The 18,058-nt window shown below is 51.9% G+C and overlaps 2 protein-coding genes across 2 annotated transcripts; one reads left to right on the top strand and one right to left on the bottom strand.

Annotated features, from left to right (window-relative positions):
* Positions 1–5,794: 5,794 nt before the first annotated feature.
* Positions 5,795–8,898, top strand: LOC117836957 (probable protein phosphatase 2C 31). Its single transcript, XM_034716489.2, has 4 exons — positions 5,795–7,237; positions 7,506–7,619; positions 8,077–8,341; positions 8,450–8,898. Exons 1-4 carry the CDS (start codon positions 5,867–5,869, stop codon positions 8,563–8,565), a joined length of 1,866 nt encoding a protein of 621 aa, XP_034572380.1. The 5' UTR covers positions 5,795–5,866; the 3' UTR covers positions 8,566–8,898.
* A 5,950-nt stretch (positions 8,899–14,848) lies between these two features.
* LOC117840956 (E3 ubiquitin-protein ligase XB3) lies at positions 14,849–17,828 on the bottom strand. The gene is made up of 8 exons (XM_034721502.2): positions 17,498–17,828; positions 17,300–17,359; positions 17,145–17,216; positions 16,923–17,044; positions 16,706–16,846; positions 16,483–16,590; positions 16,090–16,339; positions 14,849–15,477 (listed from the first exon to the last, which is right to left on the bottom strand). The coding sequence occupies exons 1-8, from the start codon at positions 17,678–17,680 to the stop codon at positions 15,085–15,087; spliced, it is 1,329 nt and encodes a 442-aa protein (XP_034577393.1). The 5' UTR covers positions 17,681–17,828; the 3' UTR covers positions 14,849–15,084.
* Positions 17,829–18,058: the final 230 nt, after the last annotated feature.

Here is an 18,058-nt window from a genome sequence, read left to right as displayed (position 1 = left end):
AATTAGCTCGACAAGCTTCGAAGCGTAGCAATAATTACTATTTCCACACCGGCGACGAGTCGACGACAGAAAAGAAAAGAAAACGTTTGTTACTGGAGCTACAGAATCTTTGCCTCCGTCTACCACATGTAGCGGGAGTAACAGGTAGGTAGATTCAGTTGGCGACAGCTGCTGTCTCGCACCAGTAGCCCGTTCCTGGCGCGTGTACGCCGTCGCAGCGGCTTGTTTGTCTCATCGTGCGAATTATGTAGGACTCCCGGTGGGCGCGAGACCCAGCTAGTCTGTGACGGATGCAGGCAAACCATACTTTGTTAGCCTCGGAACGACGCAGAGACGCATGGATCAGATTGCGAGGGAAAGACGACCAAGAACACAGCTCCGGTACAACTTGCAGCGCAGACTCGAAGGCCGTGGCGCACATGAAGCGTAGCATCAGACGTTCGGATCAGAAAAGGACGGAAAGCGAGAGCAGTTAATTCGGGGGACGCCCCGCCTATCGCCCGGAGCCGGGGGCGCACGGGCCGGCCCCGCGGCCACCGGTCAGCCCGCCACTGCTCCGGTCGAGGAAGAAGAATGCGTGCAGATGCATGCACCTGCCCGCCCTCTCCTGCTGTGATTTGTTCGCGCCTCTGCTGAATGGAATGGATCCTGGCGCCGCTTGGGCGAGGCAACCGGCCGGCCGGGTCAAGACAGTGTCACGGCCGCGCATCGCGTCCGCCGGCCGAGGACCCGCTCGCTGATCGGAGTTGCTTTCAGGGAGGGGAGGACAGGGACAGGCGAGGCTCGGGAGCCACAAGCCTACGTGCCGCGTGTCGAGGGCTCTGCTACTGCTGCTGCTGTACGCCGAGACGATTGACTCTTCCGCGAGCATGACGCCTTCGGCTTACGCGTCATGCATCCCCACCGCCTGTGCTCGTGCCAAATACGTAACAGCTTCTTACAGTTGGGGTAAACTTGGATAAATTTGGTTAGCAGCCGTTGGGATCCAAGCATCGTTCAGTCGAGTCCATCTAGGGATTAACCGTCGTCTTGTGTGTTGTGGAGTGATCAGCGAGCTCAAGATAACAACGAGCAGAACGTCTGAAGGATGTTTGGCCACGGTGCGGCGTACGTGCTAGTTAACCTGTGAGGATCTGGCAGCGCACCACAAAAGGCGTGACAACCGGGCAGTTTTGACTCGACGAGCGGGCGATTTTGGAGCGAGCGCCGACGGCAGCGACGGCCGACGGTGACAGGTGACGCTGACAGCTGCTTTTCCAGAGAAGAGCATCGCCAACCGTTGACTCGTGGACTGCTCCGGCAGACTCGTGTACTGCTCTGGCACGGCAGACACATTCCGAAACAACAAGCTACTGGACGAAAAGGAAACTGGCAAGAGACTTGAAATTTGGGAAAGGGCCCGTCGCCCGTCGGACGCATTTAGCCCGAAACAACAAGCTACTGGGCCTTCGAAGCTCGCTTTAATGTTGGGAAGAATGGGCCAATCAGTTTGGGAGAACCTTTGAAGGCCCATTAATGGGAACTAGCAAGTGGGCCGTTTCGTAGGAATGTGCCGCACGAGCAACCGGATAGCCATGGCCCACGGGCTCATATGGAGCAATCGGCGGTGGCCGGACTGCATCTTACCGTGCAGGCCACGGAGACGCCTGCGCGGCGGTGCGCCAGGTGGACGGGCCCTGCCTGCGTGCGCGCCTGCGCAGGCCCGCGAGGCAGTGCCACTTGGGCCGCTGGCCGCCGGCCATCCGGCAACGGCATGGGCGGCCGCCGCTGGCCGCTCTCTGTGTCACGACTGTGACCGTGTGGGCGGCGCAGTCCCTCCCTCGCTCGAGCGGGGGACGGCGCGGCGCGAGACCCGACGTTGGTGGTGTCACTGTAGCCGATGGCAGTCTCGTCGTCACGTCTCCTCGGCCTGCGGTCGCACGGACTCTAGCGCGTCACCGCGGCCTCGTTTGGTACTTGGGTTTGACACTTTGACCTCCGTCCCGCCCGCCGCCGGACCCCCAGATTTTCCTTGCGGTCCACCCGCCCGCGCCCCAGCCGTTTCGACCTCACCCGCCGCTCGTCTATCCCGTGCAGGCCATAGCCGTTGCAGCCCAAGGATCACATCTCTATCACTATAGCCGTAACAGCCCGAGGATCGATCACATCTCTATTTCCAATCTCCATAGTCGTAACAGCCTGAGGATCACATCTCTATCTCTACACGATCTCACCACACGTGCGACGCGAGTGCGCTGCGTATCGGCATGTTTGGCATACACGTGAGCAGTAGATCGGACGCTCATGGGACTGACAAACTTTTGACAGATTATCTAGTCCTCTTTCGGGCAACGCGTGCTTAATCCAAGAGGCACCTCCAAAGATTTACTTCATTCATCATCTAATAAATCTAATAATGTCTGTTCTACGCTTAGGCATCACTCATCGTACATTTTCAAGCTGACCGATGATGATGGACCCTATTGTTTTGAAATATTGTTTTGAAATAGGGGAGTAGTTCTAGATAGTCCTCTGTTTTATGTAGCTACAAATTGGTTTAGTTGGTCATGCCACTAATAAAAATTCAAACCGGACTATTACCCACATTAACTGCTACGGGTACCAAGCTATGGAACCACAAGGAACAATTAGCAAACATATTTTCTATTCCCAATCTACAATTGTTGCCTACAACACTAGGGAGGAAGATGGCTCCTAAATTCATCAAGTCGGCGAGAAGAGATAATTCACATCTCAAAGACACAATGGCAACGATACATTAGGTTAGAAAGTTAAGGACACTGAAACATTGCGCATCACTCATGAGCATCATCGACACAACTCAGCAACAAGATATCGCATGTAGACAGATGTGTTGATCATTGCTACATACGTGTAGCAAATAAAATTATATCTCACTATATTCAAACATGGTATATGATAATTGTGACACATGTTAATCACGCAGGTCAGATGGCTCACAGCTGAACTTATGACTTGTTACTCCTACCCACTCCGTCACGTACTAAGTTCCAAATAATTGAGTAAGCGTGTCTGCACCTATATGTCGTCGGCGTGCCTGCGCCTACATAAATATGTCGCTTGTCATCATATCTCCGAGATATAGAAAATCTACATATATCTCAGTACCAAACATATATTCCTTTAGATACTGCTACATTAATTGTGTGGATTATATATTCATACACCTATACATAAGTATGTAGCTCTCATCATACCTCCAAGATATAGAAAATTTGTGTATCTCAATATTAAACATATCTGAAATTATGTGAATTGTACATTTGTGGGCCTAGATATAGGTGTGACATCCGTCATTGTATATTGAAGATATGGTAACATTGGCATCTCTTCATAAATTTAAATGTATGTTGATTTCTCTGGATACCGCTATATTGATGTGTGAATTATCCGTACTCACCATAAAACTGTGGTTACTTGTTAATACTAGCTAGTGAGCAAGATCCCTGAACTAGTCTGCTATAACCATTTTAACAATAAGCGATGGTTGAATAATAATTAAACACTTACTTTGCTATTTTTATTACTAGACCCAAGACGGTACTTTGTTTGTTAACATGAGAAGGGATACTCCACGTATCAAGGATGATGTGGCAATAGGCATTCTCGCAACTTACCATAACGTTGTAGACATGATGATAATGCATTGTCCGACATTATATTTGTGTAATATATTAAAAATATGTTGCATACTAACTAGATTATTGTGTAATATATTAAAATTATGTGGCATGCTAACCATGTCATCGTGATGGCATATTTCCTACTAACCATCCTGGGTGATCGCTCATCGCTTTATTAGTGACCTATCTTCCATCCTTTGTTCTCGCACACTAAGTTCCTATAGTTAAATCGGCGAGTCTATAGGTCTGTGTCTAGACATAAATGTGTCGCCGTAATTTTCAATATATAAACATTTACATCTCCTATTAATATTTAAATGCATGCATTACTTCAGACATCTCTGCATTGCCTGCCATTACATCCATGCAAGATGCAAAATAAATTAAGTAGGTAGGCCATAGTCCTAATCGGTTATACCCTGTTGGGTACTAACCATCCAGGGTAACCACCCACCACCTAATTTGTTACCTGTCTTCCAACCTACTTTGTCACGTACTAACTTCATAAGAGTCAAATCGGTATGCCTGCGCCTAGACATGCGTGCCTTGATTGTCATCATGTCTTCAGGATATAGTAACATCTTTATCTTGACAAATTTAAACATATGTATTACTTTGGACACCAATATACTGATTGCGTGAACTATCAATTCCTTACTATAAAAATGTAGTTACTTACTAACACTATAGAATGCCTCCATCCCCCCTCCGTGATAGCTATTTTAACAATATGCGATGATGATTGACTTTTAAAAAGCAACTATTTTCATGTTGTTAATCTACAACACAAGACAGTGCCTTATTTGTCAACACGATTTGAGTCACTCCACATATTACGTATGATGTGGTAAAACCGAACGCGATATATGTCATCTCATTTACATTGCTATAACTGATCCTGAGGTTCTATGCAGGCTAATGCATTGCGTGTTGCCTATCATTACATCCATGTAAGTTGTACACCATATTAGGTAGGTAGGCCTCATGACATATCTCCTATTAAGTACTAACCATCCAAGGTAACTGCCCACTGTGCAATTCGTGACCTGTCTTCCAACCTACTTTGTTGCGTACTAACTTCGTAAGAGTCAAATCGGTGTGCCTGCACCTAAGCATGAGTGCCTCCATCGTCATCATATCTTTAAGATATAGTAAAATCTGTAAGTCTCCCAGAAACTACTATACTTATTGCATGAGCTATCCATTACTTACCCTAAAAACGTAGTTACTTGATAACACTAGAGTGGAGTATCCCCTCCTGTATGATAGCCATTTTTACAATATGCGATAACGGGTGATTTTTAAAAAGCAACTACTTTGATGTTTTTAATAATAGAGTAGAAGATGGTGCCTTATTTGTTAACACAATCTGAGGCAGTCCGCATATGAAGGATGGTGTGGCAATATTGGATGCAATACATTTTATCTCATTATTATCATTGCAACTAATTGCAAGGTTCTTCATAAGCAAATGCATTGTGCATTGCATGTCATTACATCCATATAAGATGTAGGCCTGATGGCATATCTCCTATAAAGTACTAACCATCTAAGGTAACTGCTCATCACCCAATTTGTAACACATCTTCCAACTTGTTTTTGTGTCGTGCTAGGTTCCTAAGAGGTAAATCGGTGCGTCAGCAGGCCTGCGCCGAGACATAAATATAATGCTCATCATCAGATCTCCAAGATATAACAACATTTTGTATCTTTGAATAAATTTAATATATAGACTCTTCTAGAAACCGCTATACCGATTGCGTGAACGGTACGTTACTTAGCACCATCCTTTCTCCCCCGGCCCCTCCCTCTCGGACCGGCTATATAAAGAGGGGGGGCCGAGGTCTCTTCGATCCATCCTAGAGCTAGCAACGCCTTAGAAACACTTCCATGAGAATTGGAGAGCATCGTGAAACCCAAGCCTCTTCGATTGATTCTAGAATCTTTGATCACCTAAGAACCCTTCCGTGAGAATCGGAAACAATCGCTAGAGAAAATCATGGGGGGATACCACTATGATATGGATATTGTAGGGTACCCTTAGCAGGAGCGCCACCATTCACTCAGGAGTGGGCCTGCCCCTTGTTGCATCACTCGACTCCAACTAGAGTCAACTCCCATAAACAAACCACCCTCTCCCCTACCCTCCCTTTCCCAAAAGGTCAACTCATCCATCCCCTCCACTCCACCGATCCCCAAAATCCAAAGCCCAAGAAAACAAAATGGGCAATGGCATCACCAAGAACCCATGCTTTTCCGGCGACCCCTACGCGGCGGCCGTGGCGTCGGACCCGCTCCCCGACGACAGCCAAGGGCACTCCTTCACCTACGTGCCATCGGGCGCCGGCTTCGACCAGCCCGCGACGGCCGCCGCGATGTCGTCGGAGCCGTCCTTCTTCTCTCTGTCCGGCGCCGCCATCAGCGCCAATCTGGCGACGTCCGCGTCGATGCCGTCATTCCGCCTGTTCAACGAGCTGACGTGGCCGCCGTCGGCCGCGTGCACCTTCGAGAGCTCGCGGTCCTTCGCCGCCGTGCCGCTCCAGGCCGCGCCGCCTAGGCTGTCCATGTCCGGCCCGGTCCAGTTCACCTCCGGCCGTTTCTCCGAGACATCCGGCTCGGTGTCCACCATCTCCGGCCCGCCGTCCGACCGTCCATTCATGTCAGGCCCGCTTGACCGCTCTCTGTCCATCTCGTCGTCCTTTGGGCATCAACCAGGCGCTTCTCGGCTCATCGCTGAGCGCCGCGCCGCGCGCTCCCGCCGCCGCGACGAGGGATCGCTGCTGCGGTTCTTGGCCAAGACCGCCTCCAAGCTCCGGTTCGGGTCGCCGCGCTATGGGCGCCGGCCACAGGAACCTGCTGATCCGGAAAACGTCTCCTTCAGTGACGGGGACTACCGCTCGCCGCCGAACGGCAATGTGGAGTGGGCTCAGGGCATGGCGGGCGAGGATCGGTTCCACGTCGCGGTGTCCGAGGAGCACGGCTGGGTGTTCGTCGGGATTTACGACGGCTTCAACGGCCCCGACGCGACCGACTACCTCTTCGCCAACCTCTACGTCGCCGTTCACGGCGAGCTCAAAGGCGTGCTCTGGGACGACATCCAGGCCGGCGACGACGCCAGGTGCGGTCACCAAGAACTCGCTCCGGGCAATGCCGAACGCCCCTGTTTCCCGCAGGCGAACGGCGGAGGCGCAGAGGCCAAGCGTAGGCGGACGGAAGGGCCCTTGCCAGGCAGCAACGCCGCGGCAATGCACCGCGACGTCCTGAGGGCTCTGGCGCGGGCGCTGAAGAAGACGGAGGACGCCTTCTTCGCGGCGGCGGAGGCGCGCGCCGAGGATAGCCCGGAGCTGGGGCTTATGGGTTCGTGCGTGCTGGTGATGCTGATGAAGGGCACGGACGTCTACGTGATGAACGTCGGGGACAGCCGGGCGGTGCTGGCGCGGCGGCCGGAGCCCGACCTCAAGAACGTCCTCGGCAAGGCGTCGCAGGACCTGCAGCAGTTCAAGGCCGAGATCATGCGCGAGCTGGAGGCGCGCGACAAGGACGGCCTGCAGGCCGTGCAGCTCACCCCGGAGCACAGCACGGCGGTCGAGGAGGTGCGCCCCCCTTTCCCTCCTCTGCTTTCTTATTCAACCATCAGAGATCGAATTGTGGCTGATTTGGAACAATAATTCATCGTCGCGTCGTAAGTTCTTGTCATCTCATTTAAGAAAAGAACTTTTTGACTGCGAAACACAACTGTTCATGAACTGCGAAAACTGTACTGAAAGAAGCGGGCATGATAAGACAGCGATGAAACCTGTGTGGCAGTTGAATTCCGTGGGTTCACCAAAGCCGTTCTTGTCGGAATTTTTGGTGATGCAGGAGGTGAGGAAGATCAGGGTCCAGCATCTGAATGATCGGAACGCCATCGTCAACGGCCGGGTAAAGGGCAAGATCAACGTCACCAGAGCATTTGGAGTCGGCTACCTGAAGCAGGTAACTTCGGCTCTGCTTCGTTTTCAGTGCGCATGCCCTCATGTACATTTCTGTTGTCAGTCAGTCTTCTGCGGTTGGTGGAAATTCTTCTGCGCAGCGTTAAAGATGTGCAGTTCTTCTGAACATGCTCCGTGCGTCGTGCTATCTCTGTCTAGGACTAGAACCGTGAGTAACCAATCATGTAGGGGTTTCTGAATGATTCTGTGCATAGGTCCTCCAAATCATGGCCGAGTAGTGGCTGTCCAACAGTGGCTCGGTGGGGGAGTAGCTTCTAATTCCACGCTTTTGGGCGAAAATTACCAGAAAAACCTGCGGCTCTGATTGGGAATTCATGCCCACCGTACTGCAATTTCTCCTTAAATGCAACAGATTTCGCTGAAATGTCAATCTGCGAACCTGACGATTCTATTTTTTTCTGAAAAAAACTGATGTTTCTGTCGCCATTTTTCTCTGGCAGCCCAAGTGGAACAGCAGGCTTCTGGAAGCCTTCAAGATCAATTACGTCGGCACGGACCCATACGTCAGCTGCACACCGGCGCTGTGTCACCACCGCATCTCCGCGCAGGACAAGTTCCTGGTGCTGTCCTCCGACGGGCTCTACCAGTACTTCACCAACAAGGAGGTGGTCGACCAGGTGGAGGCGTTCACCGCCGCGCAGCCCGACGGCGACCCCGCGCAGCACCTCGTCGGCGAGCTCGTGGTCCGCGCCGCGAGGAAGGCCGGTGAGCAACCCAACCAAACCAACCATGGCACCGCACGGGGCCCCGGCCGCTTAACCTGCTTCTTTCAATCTTTCTTGACATGGTTCCGTTTGGACTTTGTGATCGTAGGAATGGCGTCGCACGAGTTGCTGGACATCCCGCGCGGCGCGAGGAGGCACTACCATGATGACGTGTCCATCATCGTGATCTCCTTCGAGGGGAGGATCTGGAGGTCGTCCGTTTAGGAGGCTTCCGGAGGTCCAAGGCATGTCAGAGTTCAGAGAAGAAGAGGTGGGTGTGGTCATGGTTGACGGTGCTCGCCATGAACTGCCCCCGTTCGGCTACCGTTTCACCTTACTTACTATAGAAAACATGTTCGCTCTTGCCGAAACTGTTGTACATAGTTAGGCAGGAGGGACTCTACTAGCTAGCTAGGCTTAGCTTACATAATCGGCTGATCGTTGCCAAAGAAAAGAAAAGGAAAAAAATATGCTAGCGGTACCGTAGTAGTATGTAATTGGGGTTTTCGCATGATTGCGATAAAAAAAAGAAAAAGGAAATAGTAGTATATTAAATAAGAAATGCTGCGTCTATCTCTCTGAGGCTGATAACAGTAGAAACACTGAATCGACATGTTCCAGCACACCTGGAGAACACAACGTGCTGCATTCAGATCTTTGACATCGAGCCATTCAAACAGATGGATCATGGTTAGCTTGGTCTTTTCATGTGTTCCGGAGAAAGGAAGAAAACAATGTGACTGAGCATAGTTGTCTGATGCAGCCAACGTCACATGCTACACATGCTAACAGCGCCCACCAAATTAAAGGTTTGTTCAGCGCAAGAAATATTGATCAGTTCGTGGCTTTCGTAAATGATAGACTAGAATATCCCCAGTGATTCATCGTTGTTCAATTCGACTGTGTCAAACGCTATCGCGATGACACAGTTTGGAGGAGAAATTACAATGCGTCATTGGAAAGATCACGTGTTCAAATACCTACGAGTGTGACTGGCAGATAAATCGTAGTCCATCGAACTGGGAGAAGATAACTTTTCGCCAAGCTCTGCTATCATTATCAAAGCGAATTGAATTGTTTAAACCAGTACATTTTCTATTAATCCTAGACTAATATTTTTCTAACATAATTGGATTCATACTTACAGGAAAAAAACCCTAAGATTACGATCTTATTGTCATAGACAATACTACTAGTATAAGAGAAAACAAAGACAAAATCCTCCCTTACGATTTGAAATTGAGTATAGTTCGATTCATATTTCCAAATAATTTTTTCTAATCTTATTGTCATGGACAATACTACTAGTATAAGAGACATTAAAGACAAAATCCTCCCTGACAATTTAAAAGTTGAGGGGGTACTTATTTTATAAACTAACTATAGTATAAAAACCATAGGTGAGCACAAGTAACAAGATGGTGATCCAGGGATATCAGATGGACAGATTCCCAACTACATGCCTGGAAAACCGACAATAAGATGTCAATGGGGGTTGTATAAGAAATCAAAGAGATATGAAAAGAATCTGCAAGCGTTGATTTTATCCGGGTTTGAATTCGCTGGTCCAAGTTGAGAGCTTGATGCCTTCGGAAGCCCTTAACTTCCGAGGTCTCCCCGCCGGTAGAGCATAGTTTATGCCTCGTTTGATAGGTCAACCAACCCTCGCACACGCCTAGTTGAAAGCCTAGCTCGGACGTAATCGCCCATATCATTTGGCGCAAGTGGGCGATAAAAGTAAGTGAAGCTGCTGCCCTGGCGCTGCATCGAGACGTGACCCATGTCTATGTCTGTTGTGCTAACGGTATCATTGGCCTTTCAGCAATATAATTTCCATCCTCTTTCGCAGTCAACGTCACTGGTTTATCTAAGTTCGTGGTGCACTTTTCTTTACATGAGACGTGCAAAAAAAATTTATTTGGAACTCTTATGTTATTCCAAGTTAGGTTTTGTTTTTGTAGAGGGCATGCAAAGTGGGTGCTTGGGACACAAGAATTCACAGTGTGCTCGATTTCTCATGGGGTCCTGTTGGAGACTGCGGCGCGACAAAAGCGCCACGTCCGGTCCATGGTACTCGACCTTTGCAAAGGGCTAAAATCTTGCGCTCCACCCCATGGCCGTAGCTCAATCGTATCCCCCTACAGCTAAAACTTTTAGGCTGAATTGGAGTGCCCTTCGCATACAGGTTGAATTAGATCTTTTCTTCCTTGTTTTCAATTTTCCCTTTTATAATGGAAACATTACCCGCTAGGGAGGCAAATAATGGCTAGAATTCTATATATCATATTGGAATAATGTTTTGTTGCAAAATGAATTCACAGGAAAGAGAGTTATGCAAAATGTTACCCAATCCTTGAGTCCAGCAGGCTGTCAGGCTTAATGTACGGACTGGGCCAAGAAATTAGGCCTGGAACGTCTTCCTCCTTCTGTCCGGTCCATTCACATCCGCCATCCGGACGTGCAAGGTGGGCTGACATTGGACGAAATTCAGCCCATCCGGCAGAAACCTCCCCCACCCAGCCCAGTCAGTAAGGGTAACCCAGGCCTGGTGCCACGCGCCGGCGCCGTCCCAGGGCCCGTGGGCCGCGGCCATGCGTTGTCTCACTACTACACTGCTGCGTGCTGCCACTGCTTCAGTGTTCAGTCTTCACTCTTCAGACGCATCGACAGGCTACAAGTCTACAACAAAGACTCCTACAACGAATTTTTCCGTGATGCTGCTACGGGCAATGGAGCCCGCAACGACCAGACTACCTGCCCATGGCCTCCTGTTCCTTGACCATACCCCATAGGCTACACACTACACTTGCCACAGGACACGCACTTGTTGCGAGTACCACTGCTACAGCCAGTACACAACTCGCCTGCTAGTGCTTGGACACAGTCACGCATGACACAACACAAGCGAAGGGAAGATGCAGACCGGCACCGGCCCCAGTGTTGCGGTGACTCGGGTCCCATCATCTGAATTCACTCCGCGATTTTACGACGTCACACGGCTCTTCCGGGTCTCCCCCTCCCCTCTCTGCCCTTCACGTTACCAGCAGCGTCGTGGTACACGGCCCTTGCCTCCCTGCCTCCTGCAGGCTGCGGTCATGCTGTCTGCATGTCCCCCTGGAATATTCGGTCTTCCAGGGTTTGGGCTTCCAACCCAAGTGACACGCCGATCTTGTCATATGCTCCTCGATTACCTTCTCTTCCGCTGCTAATCCTTATTCCTTGGAGCAGTTGCAGGTTGCAATTTGCAGGTAACCACTAAGGCCAGTCCCCGTGCGAAGTTTCATCGTATTGTTTCCAAAGATGCCACATCATCCCATGAGGTGTATTCTCATGAGAGTCCCAGTGCATAGTTTAATTTCACGATTTCATAGAATGATCATAACATTTAATTGTGAGGCATGTGATTGGATATGGTTAGATGAAATGAAACTCTATAGCCCCCAATGCAAGTTTCATAATCTTGGAAACAGTGTATACACAGTTTCATCCTGATGAAACTTCTTCCCCCTCTCACTTCATAACTATCATGTCATGTCATCACATATACTGATATGTCACTATATTTAATATGCATGAAACCTCTATGAAACCCCCACTGGGATTAGCCTAACCACTGCGTGACAGGGAGCCATTGCCATACCATGTCAGGGACGGGGCCCTGCGAATTATCGTGATGGTTGGTCTTATCACGTTTTTAGGGGGTGTTTGGATGGGAGCTCTAAACTTTAAGAGGGTCACACCGGATGTTTGGATGTTCTTTAGGAGGACTAAATATGAATTAATTATAAAATTAACTGCAGAACCCCTATACTAATTCGCGAGACGAATCTATTAAACCTAATCAATCCATCATTAGCAAATGGTTACTGTAGCACCACATTGTCAAATCATGGACTAATTAAGCTTAATAGATTCGTCTCACGAATTAGACTCAACCTGTGCAATTAATTTTGTAATTAGATTATATTTAATATTTCTAATTAGTATCATACTAAAGTTTAGGAGGGTGTATTAGTAGAAGAGCATGGATAATCTTTCTCAGTATTTCTAGCTTATCCTCCTGTGGCTCTCTTTCATGGCACTTCTACGACAATTTCCTTATCGGGCGCGCGAGCGTCGCTAGCAGGTACAGACGAATGGACACGCGGCGCCCGTTGCGCCCACGCACGTGACCTCGAGGGCCGAGAGGCGGCCTTATCAGCTCCGAGGCTCCAGCGACCGACGGGTCATCTTCCTCCTGGAGCCTTTCTCGCCGCCGCTCATCGCTCAAATCCCGTCGCCCCCTCTGCAAAAACGGATTAGCGACGCCGGTCATCACCGGCGGTGAGATCTAGCTTCTCGTATTGGAGGAAGAGGAGTCGGATTAGGATCTTTAGGGTTTGAGGGTTGGGGATCTGGGGCTGTGATGTCCAGCGATAGAGAGAAGGCTGGTGGCGGCGGCAGGCCCGGCGGCGGTTGCAGGTTGTGGGCAGCGAGGCCGGGCGGCGATGGCGCCGTCGGCCGGGTGGTGGAGGACCCCCGGTGGGCGGTGCCGGCGGCGGGGGCGACGAAGAGGAGCGGTTAGGAAGGGCGGGGGAGGAGGTAGCGGCGGGAGGTGGGCGGAGCGGCACGGCGGCGAGGTCGCCGCCGGCCGCGGCAGGTGGTGGAGGAGGGCGGGGCGATGGTCGTCCGGTGCTGTCAGAGGAAAGAAAGATGAAGGAAGATGAAAGAGGGAAGGAGGAGGAAGAACAGTAGCTTCGGCCTTCGGGTCGCCGCTAACCGGTAGCGACGAACGCTCGCTAGCCAATGGCCCCGCTTGTACGAGCATGTGCCATGCTGACAGGGAGAGAGGGAGGAAGGGTGATATTACAGTATTTTGGGTGCGTAGTGCAGCATTGGCTATATCAAAGAATGTAGCTTTCGCTTCTCGAGAAGTATATCAAAGCCCGTTTGTCTGTTGCATATCATGAACATATGGAGTCGATCGCGAGGCGCGTTGCCCGGGGCTCCAGTGCATTGTTGCCTACTGCCTCCATCTCTTTTGCTCTGGGATCATCTGGGATGGGGACAGTAACAACAGGTCTTTGTTGCCAATTACCTAGTACTTTCAGCGATTAAACTCATGGCATTCCTTTCATCAGTGAATTGTTTGCCTGGTCTGATGTAGTGTGCCCGTAGACGTGACAAAATGCAGAATATTCAGCAACTGTTCGATCTACCGAGCTACCGCTCCCAGCACTGTGTCGATGCATCCGTCCGTTCCCCTGCTTTTGGCGACAGCAGCTGTCTCAGCTTTGGTCCTCCTGCACGCCAAACTGGTTTGGATCTTAACACGACCCGCATTGTCCTCGTGCGATTCAGCATCCTTCGCCATACGCCACGGTTGCAACTCTCGGCATGATGGGTTTGGTTTTGGTTTGTTCAATGCTCAGGGTTAAAAGATCGAGACGAAGACGAGGGCAGGGAGGAATCTGTCTGCAGCGTCTTTACGCCCTCGCCATGGTTCAGTGCTGCGCTGCGCTGCGCAGTGCCTTTCTTTTCTTTCTACGTACACCAGCCGCTGACATCGTCACATTTCCGGGGAAGTGCTAGCGTTCCTGTCCAAGTGATGTCACGTCGGCTCTCCTCGTTTTCTGCGAAAGGTCGTCTCGCCCACTGTCAGCTCATGTACTCCTACTAGTAACTTCCACAGGTTTACCCACTGTGTTTCTTTCTTCCGGATGCTCCTGTTGAACTGTGCAACACAGGTTTGCACTGCCGTGCAGATGATCATACTCTCAGGTGCTGAGGATGCTCACGGTCAGGGAGCTGTCTGCAACCTGGAGAGGCTCATGCTTCTTTACCCATGCCAAGGAGGGAGCATGGTTCACAGTTTCACCTCTTGAGTTCTTGTGTAGCCAAACCTATCTTTTCCAATTACAAGTTTTTTTTTTTGCAAAAAATATGTTTTTTCACGGGCTGGTCCAGGAACTGCACAGTTGGCCCAACAAGTCAACAGACGGTCAGCAGCCAGTATAATAAAGCGTGTATTAACAGCAGCTCACTGGGGACAGACAAGCCATGACGTCAATGAGTGGCAGCAGTTGCCCCCCTCCATCTCATTTAGCAGCAGTTGGTCCAATCCAATCCAATCTCCCTGTCTCTCAAAATCATTTCTCAAAAAGAACGAGATGGAGTTGGTGTTGGTCCGATCCAAGAGCAAGAGGAAACTTGCGGTGATCCCTGTCCCCAGTTCTATTATCCCCCATTGTTCAGGGGATCCAAAGCGCAATCGCCACCACTGGGGCACACTCCCCAGATCAGAATTCAGGCAGGACCGGAGCCAAGATCTTGACGAGATTGGGACAAATTCTGAGGGCAGCAACTGGGCGGCCCTGAGTGGCGCAGTCCCATTCGGGCAATCATATGAATCGGTCACATGGATTTGTACCGGGGTTCCCATTATCAGACCGGGCCAGATCTCTGCGAATCGGACACGCACGGCGGCGTTTCAAGAACTCCAACGAGGGGAGCACGGCCGCATGGGGGCTGCGAGGCAAGGACGGACGGACTGGCTGCTTATTCGGATGATCGATCGGATCTACAGCACTGGATCCCTCGAATGAATCTTCACAGGTGAATAACTCATTTGCCAAAAATAATCTACAAAAACAACGGCTTGTTCGTTCCATGATCGATGGCGGCGGCGAGGATGACGACGACGATCATATATGCACTGGTTTCATCTGGATGGATGGACTCCGTGAAGGAGCAAAGAATGCTTTGCTACGGCTTGTCGTCGACCTGCTCGCTGCTATCCGTTCGCCGGCGGCCCATCTTGCCGATGGACGAGGCGATGCTGCCCATGAGGCTGCTGGTGCTGCCGGCGTCGCCGCTGAGGTTCATGGCCCGGCGCGACCGCCGGTGCCTGGGCGACTCCAGTCTGCTCCCCTCCTCGTCGTCGCCGCCGGCCGGCGCCCGCGTTGCCACCACCAGCGCCGCGATGCCGCCGCGGCAGAAGGGGCAGGTCGGCAGCAGCTGGGACTGCGTCGCCGGGTTGGGCTTGGCGTGGCAGCACAGCGCCAGCGTGCACGCCGCGCACATCTGGTGCCCGCACTCCCGGACCTCGATGCTGCACGCCTGCTCGAAGCAGATGCTGCACACCTCCGCGTCGCTAGCCTGCACACGGTCACGCCGCACCTGTGGGTGTTAGCCATCTACTCCGAAACAAGATCCGCGCCACGGGGAACGCAGACCAGATCATCAAATCATGCATGTGTGATCGTACATTGATTTGGATTAGAGACGCTTTGGATAATGCCGAGCTCATATGGATTGGCGCGGTTGCTCAGATGGGCAATGGGCCGATCGAGCAAGTGGATGCGCACATTGCTGCCCGCAGTTTGGCAAACATGTGCCGGGCTTGGCATTAGCGATAAGCAGAGTGTTAAAATACTGCCGGAAAAGCCAGTAGCAGTAGCCATCAAGCTGACAGCCGCTGGTTAAGCGTCCTTAATAGTATACTGATCTTTAACACTCCTCAAGATGTCACTTGTCCCTCTCGGATCAAGACGGGTGCTTGTTTATAGTGCGAGTACGTTTTGGAGCAAGTGACCCTGCGTTGAAACTCTAAACCGTGCAGCGTGACACTTGGGATTTGACTAAGTTCGGTAATTCGTGATCATACCAGCAGAGCGTAACGAAGCTACTCGAGTCATTCCAAGACAGGATGCCATGAGGAATAGCACCAGAAGAGATATTTGTTCGCAACTTGCAATGGAATTTATTTACCTCAGCTATGGCGGCGTCATCGGAACGCGACGGCGACGGCAATGCGTTCTTGGTCCCCTTCAGGATCCTCCTCTCCCTCTCCCTATTGGCCTCCATCAGCGCCGCTTCGAGCAGGGACTTGGCGTTGGGTTCGAGCTCGCTGATGAACTTGAGCGCGGACGGCCACACCAGGGGCTCCGCGGACGACGGGTTCAGCAGCGCCGCGCACGCGACGTGCCCTCGCTTCACGGCAACCTCGTACGGAATTCTCCTGCAGGAAGGAAGGAAATCAACCAACCCACCGCATCAGTAAGTACGGCGCGGAATGGACTGACGAACGCAGTCGCTTCAGATTTACTACTGAACTCTGAAGGTAACATTGCATCGGCATTTCAGAAAGAAATGGTTACACACCCGACGGAGTCTCGCTGGAGGCGGTCGGCGCCCCAGGAGAGGAGTTGCCGGACGCAGTCGAGGTTGCCGCCGCGCGCGGCCAAATGCAGCGGCGTGCTCCCGGGGAATCTGCAGGAGCGCGCGCTCGAGTCAAATACATGACAAAAGTTTCCTCAAAAGGTGCGATTTTTTTTTCACATAAAAATACGCCGTTTGATTGACATGGGAGGGGAGGAATCCCGACCCGAAGGCGCCACTGGAGGCGGACACGATGGCGCCGTTCTCGAGCAGGACGTGGACGCAGCGCCGCCAGCCCTGCCTCGCCGCGAGGTGCAGCGGCGTCGCCCCGGTGTCGTCCCGCACGTTCACGAAGCGCGCGAACCCCCTGCATCCCCACAGCTGAGAACAGATTAGCGAAGAGCACCAAGGACGGTGGTGTCTCCGGGGCGACGAAGGCCAACCAGGATTCCGACACCGGCGCCGACTTGGCCGCCGAGAGGATGGTCCGGAGGCAGTCGGCGTGGCCGTAGTACGCCGCGTAGTGCAGGCACGTCCGCCCGTGCGACGAATCGAACATCACGATCTGCACACCCAAGCAGGGAAGGGAAGCGCCATTTAGTATTCCGACTCCATGACCAGCAACCGCAAGTTGCAACCACCAATACGGTGTCCGTGAGGCTCACATTGGCGCCGGCGTCGAGCAGCCGCCGGACGCAGTCCGTCTTCCCGTGCATCGCCGCAAGCATCAGCGCCGTCTGCGACAAATTGAAGGCCCGAGATGTCAGGCGGGAACAACAGAGGAGAGAGGGAGAACATGAAGCGGCGGCGGCGTGCGAACCTGCTTGTGGCGGTTAACGACGTCCGGGTGCACGCAAAGATCCAATGCCAGCGAGACCACCTGAGGACGGAAAGGAATCGCACATCGCAGTTAGTCGGCGGCGGCAAGAAACCGGGAGAGGAGTGGGTGGCCGCGGCGAGACTGAGTGAAATCAAGAGGCAAGCGAGGTGGCGCTGGCGGTTCGCCGCCTCGTGGTACCTGGAGGTGGCCGTGCGCGGCGGCGATATGCAGCGCGGAGAGGCGGTCGAAGAGCGTGCTGCGGGCGAGCAGCGACGGGCGGGAGCGGAGGGCGGCGGCCAGGCGGTCGAGGTCGCCCGACTGCGCGGCGCCGAAGAAGTCGACCTCCTCGCTGGGGCGGCCGCAGCTGGCGCCGTGCCCCATCGCCGCCGGCCGGGGCCTCCGGCGAGCGGGAGGGGTGGGGGCGGCGGGGGGACTGGCCTGCCTAGCTGATGGGACTGTCCTGGGAGCGAGCACGGGGGCGTGGAGAGAGCTCCTTAAAATACTGCGTGCACTTTCCTGTGGTTTTTAAAGGCTTTGCCCTTCCCTGATTGAGCAATTTTCTTCTCCCGGAACTTTAAGTAAAATACAAGGTTCCTGGCAAAAAGTGAAATAAAATAAAAAAAACTTGTGCTGGGTAAACTTCTTTTCTTTCTCAAGAAAAAGATCATGGGTACGAAAATATCATCTGCATTGCGTCGCAGTGTATGATATACTGGTAAACTATTGTCTACGGTCTTACCTGTCTGGTTGAGAAACTGT

This window comes from Setaria viridis, chromosome 9 (assembly GCF_005286985.2).
Source record: "Setaria viridis chromosome 9, Setaria_viridis_v4.0, whole genome shotgun sequence".
Lineage (NCBI taxonomy): Eukaryota > Viridiplantae > Streptophyta > Magnoliopsida > Poales > Poaceae > Setaria > Setaria viridis.
This window is presented reverse-complemented; position numbering and strand designations above follow the sequence as displayed.

Bases quoted from the DNA above. Each gene is read 5' to 3' on its own strand.
- LOC117836957 (XM_034716489.2), top strand. From the start codon at position 5,867: ATGGGCAATGGCATCACCAAGAACCCATGCTTTTCCGGCGACCCCTAC. The intron at 7,238-7,505 runs GTGCGCCCCCCT...TTGGTGATGCAG, and splicing joins ACAGCACGGCGGTCGAGGAG to GAGGTGAGGAAGATCAGGGT. The intron at 7,620-8,076 runs GTAACTTCGGCT...TTTCTCTGGCAG, and splicing joins GAGTCGGCTACCTGAAGCAG to CCCAAGTGGAACAGCAGGCT.
- LOC117840956 (XM_034721502.2), bottom strand. From the start codon at position 17,680: ATGGGGCACGGCGCCAGCTGCGGCCGCCCCAGCGAGGAGGTCGACTTC. The intron at 17,360-17,497 runs GTACCACGAGGC...TTCCGTCCTCAG, and splicing joins CCGCGCACGGCCACCTCCAG to GTGGTCTCGCTGGCATTGGA. The intron at 16,591-16,705 runs GTCGGGATTCCT...GCGCTCCTGCAG, and splicing joins GCCTCCAGTGGCGCCTTCGG to ATTCCCCGGGAGCACGCCGC.